Consider the following 19,763-nt stretch of genomic DNA (forward strand, 5'->3'; position numbering starts at 1 on the left):
GGCTTTCTCCTTCGTCAGGTGAGTGTCGAGATTCATTGAGAATTACCGCATATATAGTCACAGAACAATGCCTGGTGATTACAGATAATCTTTCCAACTGCCCGTTATCAAGGCAATCAAAGGAATTGAATAGTGTTCAGACAGAGAAACCTTAGATACCCCAGACAACTGAATATACAAACGGCCAGAACCAAAGAGAGGGAGAGAGAGAAACATCCAAAATATATGCTATGCTTCACTCACTCACCTGACGAAGGAGGTAAACTCTGAAAGCTTGTGATTTTCAAATAAAACTGTTGGACTATAACCTGGTGTTGTATGATTCCTTACAGTATATTAAGGTGATTAGCAGGGGAGATGTATATTTGAAATCCACAGCTCACCCTTTGCTTGAGACGACTGGAAAAGCCTTCTCCCAGAGAGATAAGAGCCCATCTATATTGATGAGATTGAGTACCTTGCTATTGTTCCATGTTGTTAGCATCAGTAGCCATCTCCTCTTGATGAGGTTAAATGTCTTGCCATTGTCTCAGCAAGTCGATGATGTCAGGTCAGGCACGGCCAGTCAGGATCTCTTTTGTCAAGCTGATGGACTACGTCTGGCATCATCAACTGTACTGAGGATGTTTAGTCAGCTCACCACAGGACTTCCTGCTAAACAGTGTATAAATCGCAGCTCAAACGAGGGCTCAGCGTAGAGGATCCCTCCAGAGACAGCAGGCTAGGTTTGTTAAGGAGGACGTGCTGGCCGGAGCCCAACGCTCATGTTGGAAGAAGGAAAGAAGTCTGCAGAAGGCAAGATCCACAGGATTCAAGAGGGTGGGGCCGTGAGGACTGCGAGAGGCGAGAGGTCAAGGCGCGAGCTCTACCCAGTGTGGAAGCTGGTAATATATCTCCAGTTTCCATTCTGTAAACTGCTGCTTAAATATTGAGTGTATTAAACTGTTCTTTGTAATAAAGTATGTGCCACCGTAAACAATTGAGGTCGACTCAAATCTTTTGGAACTGGGAAGTGAGTAGCGGAGCAGGGGCTCCCTAAGACCATATATATATTCCCAATACATCCCATCTGAGGATCAGAAACTATAGTTTCGAGAAGAGACTTGAGATATTGGGGCTATTTCCACTGTACCAGAGAGGACTAAGGATTTTTAATTAAGCTTTTGTTAGTTATAGTGAATAAGGATAGACTATATCCTTTGGTTGGGGAGTCATTGAGGAGGAATAGTTAATTTAAAATTGTTACTAAGAATGAGAGAGGTTGTGAACTTTTTTTTAGATGAGAGTTATTTAGAGCATTAGATGCTTTGCTACAAAGAGTGCATGAGGCAGACACTAGCACATCTTTTAAGGGAATAGCATGTAAACTTTTAAAACAGAGGAAGATGCAGGGCTATGATGTGGAGATGCCGGTGATGGACTGGAGTGGACAAATGTAAGAAATCTTACAACACCAGGTTTATTTGAAAATCACAAGCTTTCGGAGGCTTTCTCCTTCGTCAGGTGAGTGTGAGGACAGATCAAGGCTGTGGGGTTTGCTTTGGATTGCTCCAGCAAACGGCCACAGGCAGAATGGGCCCAGTGGCTTGTTTCCACGCGATATGATTCTATGGTTTCACAGTGCTCTTTTCTGGTCCTTCACATTATGAAATCACGGGCAGAAAGTCCTCGCAGTATTCACTAGAAGGCAGTAGAGAGAACAATGCTGGAGTCACCACTGGTGTGGTAACCATAGAGATCCTAAGACATGATAACCTAGCAACGGATTGTAACACTGTAAACAAATCTCAGTGCAATCGCACCACGCGGGGGAGATTTCTTTTCAGAACTCTGCAGCGGCGGCGATCGCGCTGGAAAATGCCTGACACCAGAGACCCATTCCCTTTCCCAAAATATGAAAACGACGATGATTTTAGAGGTCGGAAAAGGGAGACGCAGGTATTGCAGCCGCCTTGAAACTTAAATATCTCGCACTTTGCAGAATTGCTAAGCGCCATGCATTTTATTTCGGATTTCTGTCTTTTTTGATATTATAATTAGACCATTTTACTAACTTTGTTCAAATAAGTTCAGCATTTTATCAGTTCTTTGTCTTTTTGATACGATTATTTTAGCATGAAATACGGGCGGTGGCAATAATATAATTACTGCGTCGCATTACGATTTTTATCTAGAGAAGTCCACATGGATGGCCTGGTGCATTCTATTAAATATTTACCAGCTTATTAATGTCTCTAATATGGAGCAATGCACTGAATAAAAACACGATTTCATACGTTAAATATATACAGGAACATAACTTTAAATCAGTTTCAGGGTAGAGAACTAAAAAGCGCTCAGAATAAAGATGCTGACGGCAGCTTAGCTTTGCATTTTTTTAATGTTATGTTTTTTTCAGGTCACGAACCATTCAATCTACTGACATTACTTCTCAAAGTGCCTTAAATAGTTACTGAGCATAAATGTAAGGCACAGGATTAACGTTACTAAAAAAGTGCGCCAGAAAATGTTCCAGTATTTCCAACAATTTAAGTCATTTTGGTTCTTCCCAGTTGCTTTAATAAATGTGTTAGTTCCTTAACTGGGATAGTTCAGTGCAAAATCATTAATATCCATAGATATTACAATGAGGGTGCATTGCATACAGGTCTTGGGTGTAGGGAGCATATAATATCCAACTTGGCAGACAACACAAAAATAGGAAGTGTAGTTAACTGTGAAGAGCACAGTAAGGGACTTCAGGAAGTCTTAGACAAGTTAAGAGTTTGGACAAATAGATGTCAGATGAAACTTAATGCAGAAAAAAATGAGGTGATACATTTTGGGGGAAGAAATAAGGAGAGGCAATATACATTAAATGGGTAGACTTTAAAAGTAGAGGAGCAGAGAGACTTACAGATTCAGATTCACAAATCTTTAAAAGTGGAAGGAGAAGTTGATAAAAGCTGCAGAAAAGGATATAGGGTCCTGGATTTCACAAGTAAGAGAATTAAGTACTAAAGCAAAGAGGAAATTCTAAACCCATATAAATCATTAGTTAGGTCAAATTGCTCTGCGTTGTAGTTAAAGGCTCAAACTCTGGCTCATTTTCTATCAACTCAGGACTTTTTCTCCTCTGCCACCCTGTTCCTTCTTCATGTCCATAATCTGCTCCACTCAACATCCCAATTTTATCCACTCTTATGGTGCGGATTCCACTCTACATTCAACATCCTTCGTATCACCTGCCCTCAGACTGTGTGCAAATTGGCTGCCGCGTTTCCTATATTACAACAGTGACTACATTTCAAAACTACATTATTGGCGGTAAAGCATTTTGCGATGTCCTATAGTCGTGAAAGGTGCTATATAAATACAAATCTTCCTTTCTTTCATCATTCCTTCCTTAATCCTTCTTCATCCAATTTTAATGTTGTCACTATCTCATCTGACAAATGGAAGTCTCACCTCTCATTCATTGCAAAAGCTGCATCTGAACAGTTTAGTTTCCTCTCTTCTGCCAAACATTTTTCCATTTTTTATTATTCGTTCATGGGCTGTGAGTGTCACTGGCAAGGCCAGCATTTATTGCCCATCCCTAATTGCCCTTGAGAAGGTGGTGGTGAGCCGCCTCCTTGAACCGCTGCAGTCCGTGTGGTGAAGGTTCTCCCACAGTGCTGTTAGGTAGGGAGTTCCAGGATTTTGACCCAGCGACGATGAAGGAACGGCGATATATTTCCAAGTCGCGATGGTGTGTGACTTGGAGGGGAACGTGCAGGTGGCATTGTTCCCATGTGCTTGCTGCCTTGTCCTTCTAGGTGGTAGAGGTCGCAGGTTTGGGAGGTGCTGTCGAAGAAGCCTTGGTGTGTTGCTGCAGTGCATCCTGTGGATGGTACACACTGCAGCCATGGTGCGCCAGTGGTGAAGGGAGTGAATGTTTAGGGTGGTGGGTGGGGTACCATTCAAGCAGGCTGTTTTGTCCTGGATGATGTCGAGCTTCTTGAATGTTGTTGGAGCTGCACTCATCCAGGCAAGTGGAGAGTATTCCATCACACTCCTGACTTGTGCCTTGTAGATGGTGGAAAGGCTTTGGGAGTCAGGAGGTGAGTCACTCGTCGCAGAATACCCAGCCTCTGACCTGCTCTTGTAGCCACAGTATTTATGTGGCTGGTCCAGTTAAGTTTCTGGTCAATGGTGACCCCCAGAATGTTGATGGTGGGGAATTCGGGGATGGTAATACCGTTGAATGTTAAGGGGAGGTGGTTAGATTCTCTCTTGTTGGAGATGGTCATTACCTGGCACTTGTCTGGCGCAAATGTTACTTGCCACTTATCAGCCCAAGCCTGGATGTTGTCCAGGTCTTGCTGCATGCGGGCACGGACTGCTTCATTATTTGAGGGGATCCAAATGGAACTGAACACTGTGCAATCATCAGCGAACATCCCCATTTCTGACCTTATGTTGGAGGGAAAGTCATTGATGAAGCAGCTGAAGATGGTTGGGCCTGGGACACTGCCCTGAGGAACTCCTGCAGCAATGTCCTGGGGCTGAGATGATTGGCCTCCAACAACCACTACTATCTTCCTTTGTGCTAGGTATGACTCCAGCCACTTGAGAGTTTTCCCCCTGATTCCCATTGACTTCAATTTTACGAGGGCTCCTTGGTGCCACACTCGGTCAAATGCTGCCTTGATGTCAAGGGCAGTCACTCTCACCTCACCTTTGGAATTCAGCTCTTTTGTCCATGTTTGGACCAAGGCTGTAATGAGGTCTGGAGCCGAGTGATCCTGGCAGAACCCAAACTGAGCATCGGTAAGCAGGTTATTGGTGAGTAAGTGCCGCTTGATAGCACTGTCGACGACACCTGACTTTGCTGACAATTGAGAGTAGACTGATGGGTCGGTAATTGACCAGATTGGATTTGTCATGCTTTTTGTGGACAGGACATACCTGGGCAATTTTCCACATTGTCAGGTAGATGCCAGCGTTGTAGCTGTACTGGAACAGTTTGGCTGGAGGCGCGGCTAGTTCTGGAGCACAAGTCTTCAGCACTACAGCCGGGATGTTGTCAGGGTCCATAGCCTTTGCTGTATCCAGTGCACCCAGCCATTTCTTGATATCACGTGGAGTGAATTGAATTGGCTGAAGACTAGCTTCTGTCATAGGAACATAGGAACAGGAGTAGGCCATTCAGCCCCTCGTGCCTGCTCTGCCATTTGATAAGATCATGGCTGATCTGTGATCTAACTCCATATACCTGCCTTTGGCCCATATCCCTTAATACCTTTGATTGCCAAAAAACTATCTATCTCAGATTTAAATTTAGCAATTGAGCTAGTATCAATTGCCGTTTGCGGAAGAGGGTTCCAAACTTCTACAACCCTTTGTGTGTAGAAATGTTTTCTAATCTCGCTCCTGAAAGGTCTGGCTCTAATTTTTAGACTGTGCCCCCCACTCCTAAAATCCCCAACCAGCGGAAATAGTTTCTCTCTATCCACCCTATCCGTTCCCCTTAATATCTTATAAACTTCGATCAGATCACCCCTTAACCTTCGAAACTCTAGAGAATACAACCCCAATTTGTGTAATCTCTCCTCGTAACTTAATCCTTGAAGTCCAGGTATCATTCTAGTAAACCTACGCTGCACTACCTCCAAAGCCAATATGTCCTTCCGAAGGTGCGGTGCCCAGAACTGCTCACAGTACTCCAGGTGCGGTCTAACCAGGGTTTTGTATGGCTGCAGCATAACTTCTGCCCCCTTGTACTCTAGTCCTCTAAATATAAAGGCCAACATTCCATTAGCCTTATTGATTATTTTCTGCACCTGTTCATGACACTTCAATGATCTATGTACCTGAACCCCTATTCCCTTTGGACATCCACTGTTTTTAACTTTTTACCATTTAGAAAGTACCCTGTTCTATCCTTTTTTGATCCAAAGTGGATGACCTCACATTTGTCTACATTGATGGTGGGGATATCGGGAGGAGGTCGAGATGGATCATCCACTCGACACTTCTGGCTGAAGATGGTTGCAAACGCTTCAGCCTTGTCTTTTGCATTGACATGCTGGACTCCGACATCATTGAGGATGGGGATGTTTACAGAGCCTCCTCCTCCCATTAGTTGTTTCACTGTCCACCACCATTCACGACTGGATGTGACAGGACTGCAGAGCTTTGATCTGATCCGTTGGTTGTGGAATCGCTTAGCTCTGTTTATAGCATGTTGCTTCTGCTGTTTAGCATGCATGTAGTCCTGTGTTGTAGCTTCATCAGGTTGGCACCTCATTTTTAGGTACACCTGGTGCTCCTCCTGGCATGCTCTTCTACACTCCTCATTGAACCAGGGTTGATCCCCTGGCTTGTTGGTAATGGTAGAGTGAGGAATATGCCGGGCCATGAGGTTGCAGATTGTGCTGGAATACAAATCTGGTGCTACTGATGGCCCACAGCACCTCATGGATGCTCAGTTTTGAGCTGCTACATCTGTTCTGAATCTATCCCATTTAGCATGGTGGTCATGCCACACAACACATTGGATGGTGTCTTCAGTGTGAAGACGGGACTTGGTCTCCACGAGGACTGCGCGGTGGTCACTCCTACCAATACTGTCATCTGCGACAGGAAGATTGGTGAGGACGAGGTCAAGTAAGTTTTTCCCTCATGTTGGTTCACTCACCACCTGCCACAGGCCCAGTCTGGCAGCTATGTCCTTCAGGGCTCGGCCAGCTCGATCAGTTGTGGTGCTACCGAGCCACTCTTGGTGATGGACATTGAAGTCTCCCACCCAGAGTACATTCTGTGCCCTTGCTACCCTCAGTGCTTCCTCCAAGTGTGCTCAACATGGAGGAGGACTGATTCATCAGCTGAGGGAGGGCGGTAGATGGTAATCAGCAGGCGGTTTCCTTGCCCATGTTTGACCTGATGCCATGAGATTTCATGGGGTCCGGAGTCAATGTTGAGGACTCCCAGGTCCACTCCCTCCTGATTGTATATCACTGTACTGCCACCTCTGGTGGGTCTGTCCTGCCGATGGGACAGGACATACCCAGGGATGGTGATGGAAGATTCTGGGACATTGGCTGAAAGGTATGATTCTGTGAATATGGCTATGTCAGGCTGTTGCTTGACTAGTCTGTGGGACAGCTCTCCAAATTTTGGCACAAGTCCCCAGATGTTAGTGAGGAGGACTTTGCAGGGTTGACTAGGCATGGTTTGCTTTTGTTGTGTCCGGTGTCGAGTGGTCCAATGCCGGGTGATCCATCCGGTTTTATTCTTATTATGACTTTTCGTAGCGAGATTTTACAATTGAGTGGCTTGCTAGGCCATTTCAGAGGGCGATTAAGAATCAACCACATTGCTGTGGGTCTGGAGTCACATAAAGGCCAGGCCGGGTAAGGACGGCATGTATCCTTCTCTGAAGGACATTAGTGAACCAGATGGGTTTTTACGACAATCCGGTAGTTTCATGACCACCATTACTGATACTAGTTCTTTTTTATTCCAGAATTTTTATTTAATTGATTGAATTTAAATTCGCCAGCTGCCGTGGCGGGATTTGAACTCATGACTCTGGATTATTAGTCCAGGTCTCTGGATTACTGGTCCAGTAACATAACCACTATTTAACAACTCCTAAGTTTCTATAAAGCTCAAGCCTGTGTAAAACTTGAGTACCACTTGTATGTCTGGGAGACTCTTATAATACCTCTCTTGTATCCTATTCAGCATACAAGAAAAATCTTGGTGTCTGATAGGTAATCCATCTATCACCTTCTAGCCTCCAACTTTGTCTTGTATTTTATCAATACTGTTCTACAATGATCAGTGCTTCCCTAAACTTTCCTCTATTATTCTTCCGAAGCTGCATTCTACATGTTCTTCCTCTTCCCTATGTCCACACGGGTATGTGTATGTGCAAGCAGCGAGATCCCTTGCCACCAGTGAGGACTTGAAAAATTTAGGCAGAAGACTCATTGCACCGTTTACTACTCTAACTCATTCTTTCTTAGGACCTCAAAACTTTACACCTCCTTTCCTCCCTCAGCCCTTCCTTTCTCCTACAATCATTAGGTATTTAAACACGGCATGGACTCGATGGGCCAAATGGCCTCTTTCCATGCTGTAACCTTTCTATGATTCTATGAAGTTGGGCATCACCTTATTGCTATTTCCTTGTTCCAAAATTGTGATCATATTTTAGTGTTGGGGGAAAAAAAGGCTAAAATTTAGTGTTTTGCTTTCCATATTTTATTTCTGGTTTTTCAGGATTTTTTTGAAAGTTTATGTTTCAGTAAATCTTATAATTCTTGCTTCACTTCTCACACAACTCACAGGGCCACAAAGAATGCTGAGAAATAATAAACTGGTACTGGAATGCCAACTAAAACTTTATTAGCGTATTTCAACATACAGTATCTGTTGCAGTGTTGTTTAAAATTGAAACTAAAATTATTTCTAAGATTAAATCTTCTCTCTTTACATTGAATTTTAGTTTAATTTTAGTTAATCTTCATAAAACATTTATTTTATCAGCAAACGTATTGAAGGATAATGTTGCGACCTGCTTAATGTTTTGCATTCTCATTTTCTTAGTGTCATCGGTATCTCCAACCAACTCATTTAGCACAGCAGGAGGACCCATGGAATCGACTAAATGCAGCAGAAACTGTGGCAAGTGCCAGCAAAGGGATTTACCTCTATAATCCCAAGGTATAAGAAGTATAAAATACATGAAACATCGCAGTAATACAACAAAACAGCCATGAAAGTGTGGAGGTGATTTTCTACCTGATTTTAACAACTTGCAAAGTGAAATTCTAGAATCTCATCTGGGAGGTTGTTCACAAGATAAATATACATAAGGGAGGTCATTCAGCCCACCTTAGGTCATCCACTCAGAATCCTTCGATGCCATGAAATGTAAAACACCTCCATGGCTTGAATGATTCCCTTTTAATTTGGTAACCAAAGCTAAACACAATATTGATTCTCATTTTCCAACATAAGCTTAAAACAACAGTGAAGCTTTTCCCTCAGATAAGTCAAAAACAACCGTTAAGCCAGTTATTGGGTGGATGGATCCAATTAAGTTTAGCTGCTCTGAATTCTCTGAATAGTCATGATGTGCACACATAGAGGTAGATTTTGACTTTGTGCGATGGTGTAAAATGGGTGATAGGGAATCAGCAGCCCGTTTTACATCTCTCCCGATTTTTATTTTATTGACTTCAATGGAACTAAAAATCGGGAGAGATGTAAAATGGGCTGCTGATTCCCTATCACCCATTTTACACTATTGCACAAAGTCAAAATCTACTCTAAGGAGTTATAGTTAAAGCATGAGTAAATAGAATGCATAAGAGAGTGGGTGGCTCTGAACTGGTGGTTGGAAAGGCATTAGTTAGTGATCCAGAGGGGAGTGCACTGAGTGATGCAAACAGCATGATTGGGCAGAGGTACTGGGATGGAAGATGAGGAAACAGATGCTTTTTGGCCAGAGAATTAGGAGCTGTCTGCTTTTGACTGAGGAAACTGGACCCAGATCTCAGGAGTCCAGCTTTTAAAAGAAGGATGCTATCAGAGCATGGAACCTGTGTGCAGGTACTGGGGATGGTGTCTATGAATGTGCAGCAGGTGGCAAGTCAATTCAAGGAGCCTACTATTTATTTTTGTGACATAATGATGGATGCGTGTGCAGCACTGTAGTCCAACCTGGAATATGGAGAAGCTCCAGATCAATCTGCAGTATGCTCCCTCACCATAGTCCTAACTTCTGCAATGGAGACTTGATCTTCTGCAATATATCCTTGCGTGCCATATTGATGTTGGCTGTCTGTTCTGCCTCCATGCCATTGAGGATGGGATACAGAGAGGTATCTCTCAGGGTGTCAACAAACTTTTTAACTGTTTGACACCATTTGGTCTGCTTTCCTGCAAATCAGTGGCTATGCAGAGTCTGGTACCAGTGGCATAGCACGTATGGAATCCCATCTTGATGCTGTATCTCAGGATAGCAACACATGGATGCCTCCCACCCAACCCCTTAGATTCCTGCATATATAAAAAGGAATAAAGGCAAGAGACAGCTATCTTGCAGTGGCAAAGGAGGTGAAACCAGCAGTGGGTCCATTTCGGGACTTTGCTACCCTCAGACTGGGGCCATTTTAGTCCAAGAAGGCTTTTGGAGAAATGCAGCAGCCAGTCACCTCACACCTTCCCAGCAGAAATACACAGTTAGGTTTAAAAGAGCACATGAGAGACAAAGCAACAAGGGAAGCATGATGGAAAGAAAGAGTAGTGGAGGACAAAGAAACATTTCAAACTAACATTATGGTTGCACAGTATGTGTTCAAACATTTTTTACCATGGGAAGTGTATTGGTATGAATGTGAGGCATCTGTGACTTACTTGATACATCTGTGCACAGCTGATTGATTAATTTTACTGCTGTCCCCTGAGGAAGCCTGAAATGAACAATTTGCACAAAATTCATGGCGGTAGTGACCTTCACAGTCATTGGTCTATAAGTCACTTTCCAGGATGTAATTTAACTCATTGATGTGGCATTGTGAAGCACAGCCACTGCAAGCACTCTTCTAGGGCAAATGGAGATAGGAGCACCTGGGAATGTATATTCTGAAGTGAGATGTCTCCTGTGCTGCCTGAACGGCCTGGCTTCTCTAAGTTACTCTTCCTCAACCTTCTCTTCTTCTTCCAATTAACAAAGATAAAGAGGAATTCCCAAAGGAAAAACCATAGACCCCTCTATTTAATGGGTTAGAGGTCAAAAATAAAAACTATGCAGAGGAGGCAGAAAACCAAATGTTGAAGCAATAGTGGGGAGAAAAGAAATATAAAATAATTATCAAAAATAGTTGTAAAATGTAGTTTTCAGACCACTTTCGCTTGTACCTGTAATAACCCTGTAAGTGTACTTCTACCTTTATATGGCTACCTAGCAATGCTGTTTAATATTGGTGTACTGAGTGTTGGGTGAAAATGAGGCACAGAAGTCAAAGACTGTTGTGTTCGACATCACGATACCATTAGCACATAATCGCAATTTGGCCACCTGTTCTTGGGAGGGATCTGCCTCTCCCTGCCGACACTTCTTCTGGAAAAACAATAATGACTTTTTTGTAATGCATCCCTGTCCCATTTCAAAACCACCTGAAATGAGGAAAAGAAATATCAGAATATCCAGGTCCTGGAGTCATAGATAATGGTCAGGAGGTTTATTTTGTGTTTATTGCAGTGCTACACTGTGATGTTCGTATCTGAGAGCTGATTGGATGTCTTAATTTGCTCCTGGCTGGGAGCTTTTACATAGAATTACATAGAATTTACAGCACAGCAATAGGCCATTCAGCCCAAGTGGTCTATCTGGTGTTTCTGCTCCACACGAGCTTCCTCCCACCCCTCTTCATTTAAACCTATCAGCATAAACTTCCATTCCTTGCTCCCTAATGTGTTTATCCAGCTTCCCCTTAAATGCATCTATGCTATTCGCCTCAACTACTCCTTGTGGTAGCAAGTTCCACATTCTAACCACTCATTGGGTAAAGAAATTTCTCCTGAATTCCCTATTGGATTTGTTGGTGACTATCTTATATTATGGCCCTTAGTTTTGGTCTCCCCCACAAGTGGAAACATCTTCTCCTCGTCTACTCTATCATACCCTTTCATAATCTTTACTGCTGCTTTGAGAAAATGTAGCTTTGTCATATGGGCAAATATCTGCCTAAAAGGGCTTTAATGCCTGTCAAGTGAAAAATCACTCCCCATGTTGTTAACACTTTAGAGTACTGAATATCTTTGTGATCGTGTTTCCTATAACATAATAGGAACAATTTTCTTCCCTCTGCCCACCTCGTCTGAGCACAAATCAGGCAGAGCACACCTGAAATGCGCTCCACTTCTCCAGACCTGGCCTAAACCCTCCAGTATTTCTAGATTCAGTTCATTTAAATCAGCCCGCATACCTCAGAAGCAGGCCCACCCCTTGGTAGGGCCTCGTGCCTGGATACAGCGGTAGAAGTCTAGCTGCTGCAGCAGTGATAATATTTGCCATCTTCCAATCTAAGCAGGGCTGGGTGGGAGTCCTAAGGTCCACTTTTGCAGGTGTACCCGTTAATGGATATCTTCTCAGCATAAATAGAGGAAAGTGGGGCAGGAGGTGATGTGACATTACTCCCACCTCATTTCCATAGTAGCTTAATGCTTGTGCCTGTTGTCAGTGCAACCTTTGTGCCCACTCCAGGAAGCACCAAAAGCCCCTAGGCAATGCAAAGGGGACAGAGTCCTGGCATAACAGGTCTCCTCCCATTTATTTTCATTGATTATGAAGCAGAATAACACAAATGTACAGAAAATGCCTTCTTTTTCAAATATCCTGAATATAGTTGAAGTTTATATACTTCTTTTAATCAACACTACTACAGTTCACAAGTCGAGTTAGTAACTTTATTTGTATAGTTTTGAAGGCTGCACATTGTTCTAACAGGCACCAAGAGACAGTCTGGATATTCATCTTAATGCTGTTTATGATCATTCAAAAGAGTTTTTGAAACAGAAGAATGAGGTACTTCTTCAAAAATCAACCTGTGATCCTCAGCGGTAAGTGCTTTGTGAGAAAAGTACATTTCATGTTACTTTTTACAGCAATTTATTATGGCATGTTTTAAACATGAAAGTTGACAAGGATGATTCAAACCTTATTAAAACAATGAAAATACCTTAATTGTAGCACAGACATTCACAATCAGGTTAACAATGGTACTAAGTTAATTCGGACACTTTTGTATCCATTATTTCTCTGGCATAATTTGGGAAAATAGCATTTGCAACACTTTATGAAGGACCTTTATCCATACAGTCTTAAAGTGCTGTGCCATCTTGCCAAAAGCTCCTGCAGAGCAAAAAACCTGTTCTTCATAAAAACAATTGTAAAAATTTATCTGGTTAATTTGCAATGTTGTCATTACACTGCAAACCATACAAAGGCAGGAAGTAACTCTACCTAACTAAAATGTTAAAATACAGGACAAATTACAAATTGAAGAACAACTTCATATAGCTACATATTTGGTTGATTTTCTGTTCAGGCGTGCCTATTTCCCATACCATCTTCAAGTATATACAGGTGTGTCATCAAAATGCCTGCAGCATCATTTTCCTGTATCTCCACTTGGTAAAGAGCCAAATGCTGCAGCATCCACAGAAAATAGACCTTAGAGGTTGCCCCTAATCCACTCAGATTAAAGAACCTGAGATGGTGCTGCCAGCAACCTCCTTGCATCTCTAAGTGCTTCCTCTTCAGGGCCAGCAAGTAGGATCAGCAGGGCTGTAGGCCTTCAGTCTGCTCTTTCTGGACAGCAGCCAGAAAGTCCTTGATCCAATGGCCATTACCATTGATGCAGGCCTCTCAGGAAATGGTCTACTTTCAACCCTCACTTTTGGGTGCATGCCCATTTCAAGAAGCATTCCTGCATCAGGTGCATATTAGGAGCATGCTAATAAATTAAACCCAGAAATACAGGTGGGTTCAACTGCATTCAGGCAGAGCGCACTTCAGGTGTGCTTCATCTGACGTGCCCGAGCAAAGTGCGCAAAGTAAAATCAGCCACATCATGTCTCAAAATACTTTACATACAATGGATTACTTTGAAATGCTGTGTCTTTTATTGTGTAAGTAAATACAGCAGTGATTTGCATACAAACAGCAAAGGGAGCAATGCTCCATTAAGCTATTTTTGATAGCTACTCTTGATAGCCCTAACCCTACTCTTGAAATAGTACCAAATAACACCCATCTAAACAGGTAGTTAAGGCCTCAGTTTACCATTTCCTCTGAAGGACAGTACTTCTGACAATGTAGCACTCCCGCTTGTACTATACTAAAGTAGTAACCTAGGTTACATGCTCAAGTTCTGGAGTGCAGTATGAGCCCATAATCTTCTGGCTTGGAAACAAGAATGCTATCAACTGAGCAAAACTGTCTCCTAATTACAGTAAATGTACCATTAATTTCACAATAAACTGTTCCTCAAGATCTGCAGCAACCCCAAATGTCCCAATAAAAAAGTCACAATTTGTTCCCATGCCAACTTTTTTGCTGAAATTATATACGAGGAATTTCATCCCAAGGTGACAAAACCACACACACTGTGTTGCTGAAGTAACTATTAAAATATGACAGCAGTAAAGTCAGGACTAGCTTCAGTACAATATTATTATCCCGACACAACTCAAATATATACTTACAATATAAATTTAAATACATTTTCTTTTTAACTTTACTACCCATGGCACTCTGCCCTTTTCCCCATTCTACTTTTACTGCATTTTCCCTCTTCTGTTTTTATTTAATTGTGTCGCTATCTATTATACCCTATTCCACATATCCAAACCCATGTTTGCAAAAAAATAGCTTTAGAATATTATACTGACCTTTCTTTCTGAGCTACTGGATTCTACCTTTATTTTGAATGTGGGAACCAAATCTACAAAATTGTTCTATGACTGGTTGAAAAAGCAGTTCTAAGGGGCATTTTCTAAGGGCTAATTGAGGCCTAGTATTTCAAAGATTGATTTGACCACTCAACTTCTCTTCCAGGCACCCATGTTAGCTGACACTGTAAATGGTTCCCTCTCCTTAGTACTATCCCCTCCCCTTTCCAAACTGCCAACATCAATCCCCTCCTCAAAAAGAACACCCTCAATTCCTCTGTCCTTGCAAACTACCACCCCATCTCCAACCGACCTTTCCTCTCCAAAGTCCTTGAACATGCTGTTGCCTCCCAAATTTGTGCCCATCTTTCCTGCAACCATGTCTGAATCTCTCCAATCAAGTTCCGCCTTGGCCACTGCACTGAACCGGCCATAATCAAAGTCACAAATGACGCCCTCTGTGACTGACTCTCTCCTCATCATCCTTGACCTCTCTGCAGCCTTTGAACATGCCATCCTCCTCCAAGTCCTCTCCTCCATTGTCCAGCTCAGTGGGACTGCCCTCACTCTTAACTATCCAATCATAGCCGGAGCATCTCCAGCAATTGCTTCTCTTCTCACCCCTGCACCATTACTTCTGGATCTTTGGCCCCCTCTTCCTCATCTACATGCTGCCCCTTGGCATCATCATCCACATAGATGGGGTCAACTTCCACACATACGCTGATATTACTCTGCTCTACCTCGCCACCACTTCTTTCGACACCTCCACTGACTCTGTGTTGTCAGACTTCTTGTCCGACATTTAGTCTTGAATGAGCCTCAATTTCCTGCAATTAAACATTAAGAAAACTGAAGCATTGTCTTCGGCCCCCACCACATGCTCCGTACCCTCACCACCATTTCCATCTCACTTCCCAACAACTGTCTCAGGTTGAACCAGGCTGTTTTCACCCTTGGTATCCTGTTTGACTTGACCCCGAGCTTAGCTTCCGACCCCATATTCTCGATCACAAAGACCGCCTAGTTCCATCTCCATAACATTGACCACCTCCACCCCTGCCTCAGCCCATCTGTTGCTAAAACTCTCAGCCAAGCTTTTATCACTTCCAGACTATTTCAATGCTCTCCTGGCATCACATCCCCCACCCTCTATAAACTTCAGTTCATCCAAAACTCTGCTGCTCATATCCTTTCCCACACCAAGTCCCACTCACTAATTACTCCTGTCCTTGCTGACCTATATCAGCTTCTGGTCCCCCAGTGCCTCCAATTCTCATCCTCATGTTTAAATGCCTTCATGGCCTCACCCCTCCTCTCACCCAACAACCCTCCCCTCCTTCACCTCTCCATTCTTCCAACTCTAGTATTTTGTGACTTTCCCCTTCCCCACTATTGGCAGCTGTATCTTCGGCTGCCTAGGCCCTATGCTCTGGAATTTCCTTCCTAAACCCCTCCACCTCCCTACCTCCCTCTCCTCCTTTAAGACTGTCCTTAAAACCCACCTCTTTAACCAAACTTATGGTCACCCCTTCTAATATCTGTTCACATATTGGGATCACCAAACCCTGCCTCTGCCAAGCTGTCCGAACTTAGGTAAGCAGGGTCTGTATTTCTCAGCAGATTGGTTTATATATTCTTAAATGTGGTGATGGGTTTTTGCATGTGTCAGACACCCACCAAACAAAAACATGAAAATGCAAACATATGAAATGATGTAATTAAGCAAAAACATTTAAGGTCCTGGTAGATCATCTCTGTGAACCCATAACTTAATTGATTGCTGCGTTTTCTGAATTACTTACAGTGGCTGTTGGTCAAGCACAAACGATCAAGTACAGGAAGAAACGTTTCGTAAGAAATTAGCAAAGGATGCAGTGCAGAAAGACATTTGTGGTTGTGTGCCTATAAAAGAAGAAATTGGTGCTCCTAATTTACGTGAAAGATCTCCTCCAAGACATTGGATGTCACCAACAAAACTATCCATTCATAGCATGGACGGAGCAATAAGTAAGATCAGTTCTCTGATGTATAATCAGAGTTAAATCAAAATAATTTGTGTGTACTTATTTCTGCAATGTGCATCACCTGGCAAGCTTAGTTGCTGGCATATGACTTCCTTGCCCCTGCCCCCCCTCAACAATTAGTTATTTGAAATAAAACAGAAATGAGGCATATTTAGAATGTCAGCATGCAATGGTTGATTCATTTTAATAGGGAGTGAAAAGAACGTGTAAATTCCATTCACAAATTAATCCTGACATCAAGAACCAGACTGTGGTTAATTTCTAAGCAAATATATTTCCGTATGGTGCCTCATTATATTGGACTTTTTACATAAAGTTTTTTCAATGGCGCCTAGTATAAAGTATTTCTAAATATCCAATAGTAAGAGGAAGTAACAATAACACTAATTTTAACACTTAATTCTGTTATTATGTGGTACTGAATACTGGAGTGCCTTATTTCATCCCCACATCAAATTATGGTAATATTATGGAGTTTTATTTGAAGCATTTGATATTGTAAAGCTGAAAATCCAGTCATAACTCAGGGGCAATTTTAAACCTGCCCGCCCAGCAGTAACCAGGTGGGCAGGCAGTTAAAATCACCCAGGAGACATTTCCCACTGAATTCGTACTCCCTTTCCGCAGTCTTCCATTTGAACTTGCTTTTCTGAGAAGGCAGAAAGGATACCCACCGGAAACCAGCGGGATCTTTGTTTTAATATACAAATCGGGCTCCAATAACGTCACAAGGAAAGTTAAGGCCTCCCCTGCCCTGGGATCCCACCACCAATTGTGAAGCCCTCCCGTTATTCTTTTCCTGAGACTTACCAGTGCCCGGGGATCGTTCCTTTAGTCCCCACCGGTAGCCCCCTGCTGCTCGACATTCTGCTTCCGCCCACTAGCCAGTTTCGGGAAGGCAACTGATTAGGAGTTAAAATCGCCCGGGCCTCATTACCACGATCAGGATGGTTTGGCGCCTGCCTCGGCCCCGTCCTGAGTTAAAATCGGGGCATTACTTCTAATAAAAATATATATGCCCGAGTCAATGAAGAGTGCATTTTTGTGCTTCTCAAAGGCTCAGTTGCTAAACACACTATGGCCCTGAATTTCCTCGGACTTTGTCGCTGCACTGCCATAACTTCGCCGGAAATGCGGTGGAAACCTCACTTATGTTGCAGTTTCGGCGAAGTTACGGCGACGCAGCGGCATAAGGTTCGAGGAAAATCAAGGCCTTCATGTTATATTACTGAATCATATGCACTAGGAAGCACCTACATTTGATCCCTGTTCCATGCTGAAATCTCAGCTGGGACAGTAGTGGGGCATTGCATTCAGGATATGTGCCCAAGGGAGAGGGAAAAAAAAGAATCAACTAACGTTCCTACGTGTGGGCATGCTATGAGAGCAGGGTCAAGTTTAGATGTAATGCCCCCCTCATCATATTCAGTTATGTCCCTGGCACTTACTATTAAGACACACATGTTACCCCAGGGTTGGACGCTGCTGGGCCTTTGGAGTCACCGCCTTCAGAAGAAAACGGAAATAAAATTTAGTTGGGGAAGTGTTTGCATTCTTTAGACTTAGTTTTACATGTTTCCTTTGCTTTTCTTCACAGGAAGCCAACACACAGCTGCCACTAATGGAGGATATTCGAGGAAAATTGACGGTGGCTTCTTTACAATCTGAATCGGCAGGAGTTCCTGTACAACACTGCACCCAAGAATCTGGTTGAGTCTTCGTTTTTCAGCTTGAACAAGATACTGCAATATAAGGAGCATGCAAAAGCAATACTGTGAAGTAGCATCTTAAAATAAGGTCTTTTTCTCATGTGATAAGAGAATTAAATAATTGCAATAACAAAACACAAATGTCGTTTTATGAAATTGTTACCTTCAAGCTTTTTGGGGATGAATTTCCAAGCGTAATTCTGGTGCATAATCAGGACAAATAGCTTTTTGTGGAAGGAAAATCAGGCTTAACTGTTTCCACCGGGTTTCTGCCAGACAATCGCCAGCTTTGAGTTTATCATGCTTTTTGACCCTTCTTGCAATCCATCTGCCGAGTCATGAGTGCCCTCATTCACGTATATTATAATAAAAGCCAGTGACACTGCTGCTCTGCGTTTCCATGATTTTGCACTTGCAGTGCACTTGGACTGAGAATTATAAGATGCAACTGTGGAAGTGAGGAATTTCCGAGCATGAAGCGTCTGGAGAGATTCATTGGTAATCTTTGCAGCTGGGAAACATTTTTTGCAGTGCTTTCTTTCTGCCATTCCGTCTATACACACTTGGACATGTTTCTCATTGTTTCTGACCCTGTCAGAAACATCGGCAGATTTTTCCACCTCCCCCCTCACCCCTCACCCCTACCGTGAGGGCTTCTCAGGAGCAGATATGACATGTGAGCATACACTTGTACGCTGTTATCAAGGTGGTAGAGGAGGAGCAGAAGGTTTGAGCTAAGGATAGTCAGGCAGCTTTTAAGGAGGACACAGACAGCCAGACATTGCCCTCCCCACCCCATAGAATATATAAGGAATCTTACAACACCAGGTTATAGTCCAACAAATTTATTTTAAAATCACAAGCTTTCGGAGATTATCTCCTTCGTCAGATGAATGATTCATTCATCTGACGAAGGAGATAATCTCCGAAAGCTTGTGATTTTAAAATAAATTTGTTGGACTATAACCTGGTGTTGTAAGATTCCTTACATTTGTCCACCCCAGTCCATCACCGGCATCTCCACATCATAGAATATATAGGCAGCACAGGTCATATGAGGACGTTACTGAGGAAAGGTGTATAAGAACAGTGCATTTCACCAAAGAGGCAGTAGGGCAGCCCTGTGCCCTACTGCAGCCATGCTCATCTGCCTGCTCTGTACTACATAAATTTACCAGTGTGCTTAGGCAGGTTTACTCTGGTATCTGGGTGTGACATCAGAGCACATCTTACCACTAAAGTCCTCTCTTCTGTGTAAAATAGTCTACTTTTGACACCAGAACTGTGGCTATGAAGGTGACACCATACTCAACTTTTATGGTACAGGAAAGCAGCCACGGGCATGCTTTTGTTGAGTGACTAACTTAACAGGAGAACTAGGGAATTCATCACCTTTGGCATCACAGGAAGGCAGCAATGAGATAGGGCCATTCAGTTTCATGAAGTTGCCGGCTTTCCCAATGCCCAGGGTGCAATTGATGGAACCTACTTGCTTTGCGTGCTTGCACAGAACACCCCATCAACTATATCAACAAGAAGGGCTTCCATTTCCTGAATGTACAAATTGTGTGTGACAACATGTAAAGGATCCTAC

At 43.0% G+C, this 19,763-nt stretch overlaps 1 protein-coding gene across 1 annotated transcript; it reads left to right on the top strand.

The window, feature by feature from the left end:
* Positions 1 to 1,818: 1,818 nt before the first annotated feature.
* On the top strand, positions 1,819 to 18,546 carry cfap276 (cilia and flagella associated protein 276). The gene is made up of 5 exons (XM_068007833.1): positions 1,819 to 1,938; positions 8,578 to 8,694; positions 12,488 to 12,600; positions 16,241 to 16,443; positions 18,058 to 18,546. Exons 1-5 carry the CDS (start codon positions 1,858 to 1,860, stop codon positions 18,126 to 18,128), a joined length of 585 nt encoding a protein of 194 aa, XP_067863934.1. The 5' UTR covers positions 1,819 to 1,857; the 3' UTR covers positions 18,129 to 18,546.
* Positions 18,547 to 19,763: the final 1,217 nt, after the last annotated feature.

Source organism: Heptranchias perlo, chromosome 27 (genome assembly GCF_035084215.1).
Source record: "Heptranchias perlo isolate sHepPer1 chromosome 27, sHepPer1.hap1, whole genome shotgun sequence".
In the NCBI taxonomy this organism is placed as follows: Eukaryota; Metazoa; Chordata; class Chondrichthyes; order Hexanchiformes; family Hexanchidae; genus Heptranchias; species Heptranchias perlo.